Source organism: Aedes albopictus, chromosome 2 (assembly GCF_035046485.1).
Source record: "Aedes albopictus strain Foshan chromosome 2, AalbF5, whole genome shotgun sequence".
NCBI lineage: Eukaryota > Metazoa > Arthropoda > Insecta > Diptera > Culicidae > Aedes > Aedes albopictus.
This window is the reverse complement of record NC_085137.1, coordinates 260,723,997-260,736,743: the sequence shown is the minus strand read 5'-3', so window position 1 is coordinate 260,736,743 and position 12,747 is coordinate 260,723,997. Positions and strand designations below refer to the sequence as shown.

At 35.0% G+C, this 12,747-nt stretch overlaps 1 protein-coding gene across 1 annotated transcript in view; it reads right to left on the bottom strand.

The window, feature by feature from the left end:
* Positions 1-12,747, bottom strand: part of LOC115266332 (gamma-aminobutyric acid type B receptor subunit 1) — a 458,609-nt gene that overhangs the window by 53,643 nt on the left and 392,219 nt on the right. Inside the window, exons 11-13 of the mRNA XM_062851638.1 lie at positions 11,449-11,572; positions 5,138-5,254; positions 4,833-5,040 (exon numbers count right to left, since the gene is read on the bottom strand). Coding sequence (XP_062707622.1) covers positions 4,833-5,040; positions 5,138-5,254; positions 11,449-11,572 — 449 coding nt within the window. The remainder of the gene's footprint in view (positions 1-4,832; positions 5,041-5,137; positions 5,255-11,448; positions 11,573-12,747) is intronic.

Sequence of the window (12,747 nt, the reverse complement as noted above, 5' to 3'; positions counted from 1 at the left end):
AAGTTAACAAGGACGTATTCTACTCATAGCTGGAACACGAGAATAGCAATGAGGTTCAATAGCAGGTCATTCTATGTGCTGTTAGAATAACACAATACTTGCATACGATGAGGAAATTTACAAAACGAATACATTTTCATCGTGTTTACAATCGACTCGGGCTGCAAAATTGTGAGTCGACAACCCGGAAGGAGCGTCTGTTCTGGTGTCCAGCGGCTGAGTACGAATTACTCTATCGCGTAAGCTATCCTAAGGATGCAGCCCCTTCAGATACGCTGCTGGCCCAAAACTGGAGACCGCGAACTCCAAGCGGTAGATCCCATTATTGGCAACGCTTCATTCACGTACCACTTCCACTACAGCGACGTTGATCATGCAAACGTGGAGATGGCTTCATATTGATCAGGAAGCAGAACCAGGTAAAGCTCAGTGGATTCGTGGATGATCGCAAATGCGCTGGGTTGAAGAGGATCTGTGGACCCATGAAGCTTTTGGGAAAATGAAAGATCATCCCCAGACCCCAAGACCGAAGAAGATTGTATAAATTGTATAGTAGAGACACACTCGGCGCTGGAGTAAAGCAATTTTGTAGCCAACAAGATAAGTTGGGCACAATCGAGTCTTCTTAGATGCCTCTATTCACTTCCACTGCGATTTTTCAGCTCACTTGCATTCTTTCCAGTTGATTCAGCTGAGTGTTAAGGCTTGTGACATATTGAAAATAAACTAGGCTACAATGCACGAATTGTCGTCTATTGATGAAGACCTGCAGCCGTTGAGTGATTTTTATTGATATAAACTGATGAATAGCAGCTTTGGGTGGCTATTTGGCTGTCAATTGGCGAAATAATTCTAAAACTGAAGTAAAACTAGAGGTGTTGTCCGTATTTACATTCAACGATTTAGCCTTGTTGATGATAATGCCAGTGGGGTGACACAGCTGTCAAACTCGGTACATTGCCGCTCTACCCATCATCGTTTTTGGTACAGCGCGTTTGGGCACCCACTTTCTGGTCGGTTTATCCTAACTTGCTCCTGATTTTCGGGTGTGTCGCTCGTGTGTTGCTAGTTCTTATTTCGAAAATTATACATTTCAAACGAAATCGTTGTTTTTGATGATCGTTTCTCTTTCTTTATCACTTTGCACGATATTATATGTAGCAGCGAAGCAGTGTCGATGTTTCCAGCGCATTTTTTCCATGAATAAGGCAATCAAAACAAAAACATTGGACGCCATGTTGAATCGAATGCTGGGTTGATGATTTTGGCCCATCGTCATCCCCCTGGTTAATGCATTATAATGGTGAGAACTGGTGGCGGGAAACGAGGATTTTAAAAAGGTTGAGTTGCAAAAACAGGTTCAAACATGAACTACCCTTAAATGAAGTACCTACCTACAACTCTTCCATCGATCATGGTGAAAACCGTTTTTCAAAATATATATATATATATATATATATATATATATATATATATATATATATATATATATATATATATATATATATATATATATATATATATATATATATATATATATATATATATATATATATATATATATATATTTTGCAGTTCCTCAGTATCCGTTGATTAACCCTCTAATACCCAAACTTTTGATTTTGATCTAAATATCACTTTTCGTTATCTAAATTCGATCTAAACATGTTTTGAAAGATGATTCTTTTTAATTCTCGATTTTGTGAATTTCGGTTTTTGATTTTTCTAATTTTTATTTTTGAACATCCCTACACTTTACATTTTTCCTGGAAGCCCATTTTGGGAGACGGATTTTTTGAAACGAAAACATTGTGAGATTTTATGATAATTGTTGAAATAATTTTATTTTAATTTTTTTTTCATAGTAAATTTTATTTTCCGTGTAATTTTAAGAAAAATAATTTTAGAGTGTATTCAATTCCCTTAAACAATTTTACTATGATAGTATGATTTGGGAAAAATTTAAAATATGTAAATTGAAGCGATTCAATACAAAATATACAATGGCTTCTGAAAGGTGGCTAAAACATCAATTGTTCAATGATTTAAAAAAAAATGTAAATAAGCTTCTTTGACACCAAAGACACCAAAAACCATTTTGAGATATACAGAATAGTCCTAAATATTAGCAAAAAATATAATAAAAATAATTGCTCACGAAACAAAAATTTCAAAAATGCTCAAACTATACCCCGTCTAAAGGCGGGATTGGGTATTAAAGGGTTAAAAATAAAATGTTTGTATTTTGGATCATCTGTGATCCACTGGTTTCTATGGGAGCTCACCTAAGTAATTCATGCCGGTGACGATAGAGGCGAGGCGTTCTTGATGGGCTTCTTTGATCGCTGTCACCATTCAGAATATCCGCAGCACGGTCCAGCTCCTCGACGAACGATCTTTTCACCGTGGCATCTTTGTTTTGGCGTGTGTTGAACTGGCTTCCGGTTTTCTCCTCCTATCGATATATCCTTGCAATGCGCAACCTGAACTCCAAAGGATGGCCAATGGACTTCTCTCAATGTTAGAGTCTCAAGCTTCATACGGTATGCCTTATTGACAAGTTGTGCCAGTTTACCTTACTCGGCAAGGATGAATACATTTTAAGTTAGAATTATTGTACCTATTTTCTATCTCAATAAAGGTGTTGCCTTTGAACCAGTTCGTAGTTTTGAACGGGTTTTCAGGTTTCGTGGTGGAGCTGTCACCTATAGTATATTTTCCGGCAGAGGAGCGTTTCATGTTCAGCCGTTGAGTCCACAGCAAATGCAGTTTTAGCCGCACTTCCTAGATCAGTGGTCACCAAACTGCGGCCCTCGACCAGGTTTTATGCGGCCCGCGAACTGATTTTGAAATGTATTAGAAAGTGGCCAACTCATAGATTCCAAAATGAAAATTAGAAATTTCACTGTACATATTTTAAAACTTTCATGAGAATGAATGTTTGCCAATATCATTGAGAGTTTTTCTAAAGAAGTAAGAATTTTCAAAAGTTTCACAAGCTGTAAAGGACTACTATTCTAATTTTGTTCCAAAAATATTCAAACCCATATTCGAAACTGTTGTTAGGAACGGTGTATTTCGCTCAAATAATGAGTTTAGTCTAAATTCCATAGGTTCTCTGCCATAGATTTTGGGTGGCAGAACTCGGCATTGTTAAGCACTTGTACCAAGAAACTATTAAAAAGAAAAAACAGAATATTTGCTTTACAATTTCTTTTAAAAGGAAGTGGGCCTAAACTTTCGGAATTTCGTTAAAAACTTCAGGGATTGGGCAAGATACTCTTCATTCCTCTAGCAATACTTTTGGGAATTCCTCTTAAATATTTATTCAAATCGGCTACAAAAACTTGCACACTTGCAGAAAATCATGTCTGTTAGTTTTTCTTCATTAGCGTCCTATAAAGAAAAACTTTTGAAAAATTTCCAAAAAGTATCTCCAGGGTTTCCAAAAAGTATCTCCAGGCAGTTTTTCGGAATTTCGTCCGAGAACCCTGAAATCCCTACAAATCATTCTGAAATTTCTCAATATCAACGAAAAGTCCCAAAAAATCTCATAGTTCTAAGTTTTTTTTAAATAGAGGGTTGGAAATACTTTTCAGCAAATCCCTAAGCTACGGTAAGAAACTCCATTTGCTCAATATTATTAATACCAAGAAATAGAAAACTTAAATATTGCGGTGCTGATAACCCTGTTTTCAATTTCCTATGATTTTAAGGATTTTTCTTATAGTGAAATAAAATCTCCTGATTACTTTTTTGCTCTTGTTCAATATTTTCAAAAAATCAAACAAATTAATTTTGTGTTGAATCTTGAAAATTGTTGAAAATAAACTCTTGAATGACTTGCGGCCCGCAGTCTCTTTTCAAAATTCAATTTTGGCCTGCAAAGACAGTTAGGCTGAGGATCACTGTCCTAGATGAATAGATTTGCCCGTGCGCTTGTGATCGTTGATCAAGAAAATATTAGCGTCATAAATTTTAAAATGCGTAAGAATATAGCGAAATGGTACATATATGAAAACATAGGCAAATTTGTTCTATTACCGTACTTTTTCAACCAAAGTTTGAATATGCAATGTTCATGAAGATATGGGCGGAAGTTGCTGCATAATTTAATGCCAAAGGGAAATAACAAATTGCAAAAGTTCAAACTGCACATGAATAACCAGAAAAGCCATAACTAAACCAATGGGGATAAAACGAAACCACAATGCATGTAAAACGATTATTAATTGAATAAAAAGTTGATACGGGACAAGTGTGACGAACGGGAGAGCTGGCCAAAGCATAGGATGGGTGGCATTCGTTGTAACCAACCAACACCGACACCACATGAAAGGTTAAAAATTACGATATGTTTGCCAAGCAAGTGCTTCTGGCTTACGGCCAACACGTATCAACACCTCGCAGCGCCGAAAGCATGATAACCGGTGTATAATGACTCCACGGTATGAACATAAATCCAACGCTCTATACGTTTGTTTATAAACCTTGCATATCCTTGACGAGAAAAAAGCCGCATCATCTCAATGGCAATGTGTTGCACGTCAAATTTAATGACGCATTAAATTTGTATTTTATCATAATGTTTTTTTCTCTCATGATTTCTGAAAATTCTTTCAAAATTCTCTGCATACCCAAACAAAACCATGCACATATGTACAAAATGTTTTTACACAAATTGCGCGAAATAATTTCCAACTCTCATCTTTTTCATCGATATCCGTTTCCGGTTTGTTATCGTGCTAATTAAAACGATACTGCAGCGCTTCCGGCAAATCAGTGGTAAAAACAAACATCAATCAACTATCAATATCAATTATCGCTCTTACCTAGCCACACTGAGTTGTTATGGCTTTCGCAATGTTCAAGCTCCGGTCGAATTTTCACATCATCATTGCTGGAGATGGGGTCCTCCAGGGGAAACGTTTCCAAGCGCCGTTGCAAGGGATCCTGAATTTGCCACGTCAGCAGTATAACCAGGTCCACTGCTAGCAGGCCTGTCACCATCGTGTAGAGCTTCCAGGGTTCCACTTTTTTCTGCAGAATCATGCCACGAATAAAAATTATCAGAATGTTTCCTGGGTGCTTGGTCAACAATCGGAAAGAAGGGTTTGGGGGAAACAATTTATCTTACTTTTGGATCGGTTTTCGTTTTCGTTGTGAATCTGTGTACACGCCACACTTTGCTGAACATTGCTCCGTATGCCAACGTGAAGCCCATTGACAATATCCAAGTCCTTGCTTGACAAATCTGTGGGGTATACCAAAGCACTAATTACGTTTCAAAATGAAGTGGATGGTTAACAGAATATTTTTTTTAAGAAAAATATGGCTTTTTACATAACCTCACTTGATTTGCACCAAACTGAATTTACGCCCCCCAATTTAAGCGTAAATTGAGGTTCTAGGTATTCGGGAACAACTAACATACCCAAGTAACACAATTTGTTACATTGGTGTATAAAATACATGTTTCATACAAACGGCTTTGTTATTTTTCATATACGCAGAACTTAAATTTGTACACTTATATCACCGAGAAAGCGCAAAAAATGGCGGCTTATAAAACATCATTGATGTTATAAAAGATGTTTTCCAATATAATAGTAGAACATAATTTAAAGTATTCAAGATGTTTTCTCCAACATTCCAAATACTAACCCGTTATAGCCAAGCTTTCATGAATCTGTCGCAAAATTGAAAACATTTTTACAATCATGTGATGGCTTAAAACTATTTTCACAGATTGAATTTGCATAGTCATTAAATTTTTCCATGTTCATTAATGTTTTGTAGTATGGCTGAAACTCATGTGCCATTCGAAATTCATGGTGAAATAAGCATAATCAGTCCATACAAATTCATACGCTTCTCCTCCGAAAGGAAGTAAGATCGATTTTTGATGTTTCTTGAAATTTTCATTCAAGTTATCCGAAATCCATCATGGTAGCTGCCTTATACAGTGCCGTTAAAAAAATGGGAACCTTGTTTCAAATCGAATAAAATTCTAATGAAAATGCGTATAGCGTAGAAAGAAAAATTTAAAATGAAAATTGAACCAATTTTAATAGTTCGAATTCTATATTTTTTATGAGAACCAGCACATTTCGAACACATTATGAAGAATATATTTTAAATTATTATACGGCATAATCAAATAGATGTGTCTTATATACATTTGCGCATACAGTTTACGATTGATGTTATGTCTAAAATATTTTGATTTCTCTGTTACTTATATGAAATTTTTGATTTTAGTTTATGTTTACAGATGTATGAATAATTTTAACAAGCACTGTAGTTTCCTAGGCCTAAAAAAGAACTAACAGATCAAACATATATTTATGTTCATAATACATCTTTTGTACATCTCCATAACATGTTTGTAAAACAAAACTTCAATTGATAAAAATACCTTGAAAAAGCATCACAATAACGTATTCTAAGCAACCTCTTGCGGAACGATTTACAACTGTGTGTATATTTTTGTTTTTCAATACCAGATATCAACATTAGAATAACAATAACAAATATTGTGGACGAATTCGGATTGTGAGCTCAAAAAACTGTTTTCGTCATGTTACAAAAGTATAAATTGATAGGAAGAGATCGCTACAGGTAAATGCATGAGCTAGGCAACCAAGTGACATAGAAGCTCGTGTTTTGGACAACATTTGGAGGTGAATATTACACCCGAGTCACCAGATGGGGATGCTGCAAACCAACTAAATGCATTATTGAACTTTGAACCAAAAAATAACCTGTTTCAAACATGTTTTAACATATTGGTTTTGGTGTCAACTATGTGCTGCTAGATTTTTTTACAACATCTGTATTTGAAGAAAGACGATGATGTAAATAACTTGTTCTGTCAACGTCATAGATACATAATAAAAACTTGCGATACTACTGCTCAGTTTTTCAGTAGTTTGTTATCATCATACAGTTAAAACATAGTTTCAACTGAGGATGTTAACAGTTACGTTAATAATACTATACTATAACATCTTTTTGAATTTTTATTTATGAAGATGTTTTCTGTGTTACTTGGGATGTGATATATATGTACAGATACAGATCAAAAAACTGGTCGCAGTGGAAAATGTACCCAACAGGAAAAAAAATGTACAGTGGTAGACATTCGTTTAGCCGAGGCATATTTTTTCTATTTTCTTCGCAACTGTAATAATGTTATGCTGTTTTTTTTTTTAATTTTTGGAGGATCTTCCAGGTAATTTGCTTTAGTCAATGGGATAAAACAACATATCATTTATTTTTTGGTCGTAATATACAAGAAAAATAGAAAATTTGCCTGGACATTCGTTTAGCCGAATTGTACAATTTTTAGAATTCCATAATAAAAACTATCAAATTTCGAAAAATATCCAACACAATCATTTTGTATGGTGACCTATATTATAGATTGACTTGTAAATCATGAATTTGATCATATTCGGAAGTGTTGCCACATTAACTATTACGAGCAGTGTTGCAAAATTTAGTGGTTCCCAATCTTGAATGAACCAGACTGAGTGTCAGACTGAGGGATGAATGGTTGAGGGGGTTTAAAAGATGCTCGATCTTGAACGGAGCCCGTTGCGTGGGTAGATCACTTTTTCGGGTTGTGTTACGGTGAAAGATCTACACCGTGTCCAATAAGTTCTCATACAAAATCAAATTGAATTAATTTCACATCTGTAATTAGGATTTTCAAAGTAAATTTATTTATTGAAAAGCCAACTAACATACAACAAATACAGCATATGTTTTGGAACTAACTGTCCTTTATCCTTCTCTGCTGATCGCTTATATGTCGTAAGTCCATTTCAGTTGGCACGCACGTCATTTCATGGATATTTCATCACATTTCAACGGTTAATGGTTTTAAGTTGAAACAAATTAGGTTCCTATCCTCACCATTAGTAGTAGCAACTATGGCCAGAAGAAGAAAAAAAATGGTTGCTGTTTTGGTGAAGTACAAAGCCGTTTTATTCTGAGCAAAATAAAACGTAAATTAAACAAAAATGTCAATTATTCTGTTTAATGAGTTTTGCTGTTATTAAAAAGCATGGCTGCATTTTATCTTGTTGATTCATACTCTTCTCATCTCTAAAATATCCTTCTATTTCAGTTGTGGTAAATTTTGTGCAAGAATTACGTTTTATGATGTTTATCTTCAATATAACAACACAGTAACGTTTTTATACTTGATATTTTTCAAATCAACACAAAACGTCTTTGTATGGCATCGAACAATGTTTTTTTTTATAAACTGCACCTGTTTTTATATGATACTTTATAAGAAAAAAATGAATATTTTTTCTTAAAAACGCTATATCTCAGGAACGACGCAAATTACTTTGGGGAGTTAAGCTTTTTCGATAGAAAAACGTCTGATAAACACGATGGAATCAAAATTTTTCAAATCAAAATATACGTATTTTGAGAAAAATCGATTTTTAGTTTTGAAATTGAAAAATATGATATCTGGCAACACTGTACCAAAAAAATAATATTTTTTCTGGATTCCCTGAACGATTTCTTTTAAAAAAGCCGAAGGTCGAAAATGTGTAGGTGCAATCGTTTCAATGATAAAAATAAAAGAAAGAGAGGATAATTTTCATATCGGCCAAAACGAGGGGTGCTGCTACGGACCGAGGGGTGATCCGATCGGCACCAAAATTTGGATTTTTTCTTTTTCCATCTAAACAAATGTTTCAACCAAATTTGGTTCAAACCCGTGATGGTCGGTTGCAAGTTTTCACATTTTCTCGGTCACTTCATATGGAATGACCCATTAGCGTGGTTCAAAAAATCGTTTTTGCTCCGCACCGCTTATTCGATTCGTCACCAGATTCTATGCTTTCTTCCAAAATTTGAGCTCATTTGGTTGAAAATTGAGACTGCACAAGCCCTTCAAAGTTTGTATGGGAATTACTATGGGAAAACGATGTTTTTCATTCAACCGACCATAGCATTTTCCCAAGTGCCCCAGAGGGTTGGTTGATCCTCGGTACTCCTAGGCTACTCTATCAGCTACAACTTTGTCGAAGACCGCATTGAAATCGGACGCCTCATTATTTAGTTATCGATTTATGTCCAACTGGACAAACTTTAACAGTGATCCTACAGCTTCCCAGCAGGCAACATTGCTGCATATGGCGCCAAAGATAGCACACTGAAATCATGGCTACTATGTTTCACTGCAAAAAGCAGGGATGCCCACCGATTAGTTTAACCATCATAAGTAAAGATTTCGAATTTGGATAAAAACCGGTAACTAATTAATGATGCATGCGATTTGAATACAGTTTTCGGCGAAATTGTAGCTGATAGAGTAACGAAGAGGTACCAAGGATCAACTAACGCTCTAGGGCACTTGGGGAAACACTACGGTCGATTGAATGAAAAACATTATTTTCCCATAGTAATTCCCATACAAACTTTGAAGGTCTTGTGCAATCTCAATTTTCAACCAAATGAGCTCAAATTTTGGGAGAAGGCATAGAATCTGGTTACGAATCGAATAAGCGGTGTGGAGCAAAAACGATTTTTTGAACCACGCTTATGACCCATATAACAGTCATTTTCAAAAAAAATCAGCCCAAATTGAGCTTACTTACAAATTTCTTACCATATCATCAATAAAATTGTATTGTTTTACCCTTAGTATTTCCATTTGGTATAATACTTGGCATAAAAACTCAAAAAATAACCTCATGGACTAAATAAAGTTACCGTTAGATTAAAAACTTTTCTAGGATTTTTCTTGCGTGCCGGAGCAAACGGATTTCAGAAAATGGAAGTGTACTACTAGGCTTATAAAAACAAATGGAATACAACATTATTCTAACCCGTATGCTTTATTTAATCAGTATTATGTAGCCCTTCAATACATGCATTAGTTTTGAAAATAAAAATCACAGGTATGAAATAAAATTATATTTTCTAAATTTGTATTTTGTATGAGAACATATTGGACACGGTGTGCCAAATCGATCCCTAGTCCTAACTGCTTCAAAGAATCATCGTACAGGCAGTTTTTTAAAAACACTATTTTTTATCCCCGCGTGGTACGTAACCCCTTAATCCATCTTAAACTTCTATTAACCGTTATGTGTCCGACAAACTTTTTGCTTTTTTCTACACCGTGCTTTTTAAATGGGCGCTGGGTACCCGGGTACCCTGTCGGCCACATAAGGGTTAAAGTTGTGCCTTAAAGCGAAGCTTTCAAAAGGCCTTATTCGAAAGTTGTATATTTGGTCATTTGTGAACCACAAACTTCATTTAATAACATAACATAGCATAAACATAACATTTTGTCAAATACAGGGCACATACTATTTTTTTATCAATATTCGAAATATATTGGGTATTTTTTACAAATTTTATATTCGCTTTCTCAATTTAGAATGTATTCTAATTTGCTTTCAAAAAGGTAAACAACTTTTATCTCTTTATATTTTTAAATCTGTACTTTGCTTTTTAGAAAATGACATAGTAAGGAAAATGTGTTTGATAATATTTTCAAATCAATTATTTCATCAATCAGCAAGACACCTACAAATATTTTACTGATAAATGAAATAAAATATCAATTATCTGTTAATTAAAATGCCTACTTAAAATATGACCAGATCCTGACCACAGATGCAATCTTGTTGACAGGACTGAACAATTTTCGCAACCCTTGCCTGTAAAATAATAATAACATCTTACCCCCACAGTAAACATGAGAAAATTGAAATATGTCATTGGATGGCCGCTGTCCAACCGACGACGGCGTAATTTTACCTCGAGCCAAAATTGCACCAGATTGATACCGTTTATTCGAGCGGAAAATTAATTGAACAATACCTACGCAAAATGCAAATCCGGTGCAGAGTGGGCCTATCGCTCTGCAGCATCCATTGCCGCAAACACGGTCCACAGACGGATTCGGTTGAGTAGCTCTTCATTTAACATACTGACACATAAAGGTGTCAGTCGAGTAGTTTGAGAACAACAGCTGCCCAACTCTGGTCATGGCCACCACCACTATCGATGCTGTTCAGCCAGAGAATCGAATAATCTCGTTTGCACTGCATTCAGAATAGCTGCTGATGTGGTTTATCTACTTTGGTCGATGATTTAATCGGCAGTGATTGAAATTTATTTTCGTCAATATTGAAATACGCAAGCGGTTAATCCGTTTGTTTGAAGTCTGCGGTATGAGTACCTTGCCATATGGGCTGTGCGTAGGTTCATAAAACATGATTGGTCTTATAGTACAATACGTGACGATTCGTACATATTGTTTTGAAAGCTACAAAATTCAATCACGTTAGCAAACAAATAAAAGTTAAAATAATTAGTAGGTAAGCATTTTTTCTTTATCTTTGGACAGAAAAAAATCGCCGAAAAAAGTCTTCTATGTATATTATTGTTACAAACATTGTACCTCACCTTGGGATAATTGTCAGCAGTAACAAACTGTCCATCGATTCCGAGTAGTATCACCGACACTAGACAGATGATGACACCAAACAACATTATCGTGTTGCACACTGGATGAGACGATTGGATGACTCTGCAAAAGATAAAAAAAAATGAAAATTTAAATAATGAAAGGCTATTAAAGGAGCACTCTAGGACAAGCATGTTTTTGTTGTATAATTTTTTTCTTGTTTTTTTCTTGGTGTTTTCTTTGACAATTCATTATTTAAATCCGTATACCGGCTAGTAAGATGCAGTCCATGTACAACGTGGACTGGACTACAGAATGAAAATGCAACCATCTCGCAACGATAATGACAATATCGCAATCTGCACTTGTGGTGACAATCCACCCAATGCGACATAAGTTTGTCTCAACTTGAAAATAATATGATAAAGATCGTACACCAGGCGTATACTTACCCTAAGGGTAACTTCGAGTTGAAAACATTGCATCACTATTAAAGAGCCACCATCATTTTGCTTGATACATAATAACTGATTATTCACGAGTTGGAACGTACGCAAGCTTTGATGCTCAATCTGTTCATAAATGTAGAATGGTGTAGTGGCAAGACCGAAAACACAGACGCTCAAGGTTCTGACATCAAATTTTGGTCCGGGACAAACTTTTTTTATTTTGTATTTTGAATTTAAAACATTTGTCAGCAACGAAGTGAAGTTCAATGAATATTTAACAGCCAGTTCATGATCTTTTCTTAACAATATTAAATTGAAATCGATTTCTATAGGATAGTAGTGCCAATTTAAGTGCCAAGCAGTTCAGATAGCGTGTAGATGTTTTGCTGTACTTAGCAGTAAAAAATAAATAAAATGAAAAAAATAAAAATAAAATAAAATAAATAAACGGTGCAATTTCATAATTGAAGCATAATACATCAATTAAAAATGCCTTCAGCTGACATTTTAGTCGAAAGGTGATCAACTGGTATTACTTCAACAATACATCATACCTCGATATAACGTAACTGCAATTTTATTTTCGTTACGTTATATCGAAGTTACGTTATATCGAAGCAAAAAATTTTTTCACGAATTTCGTTTTAAATACATATTTTGAAAAGAAAATTACACTAGTTTACAGCATTTTTGAACTCGGTAAGCTGATGATCATTTTTGGTGTAGAATCATGCCCTGAGTTCGAAAACGCGAAGGAAAAAGATTACAGTAGAGCGGAAATTTTTTCGACTTTCCATACAAGGTTGATTATTTGAAATCGAGTTTTGTTCTATTTTTAAGCAACGTCAC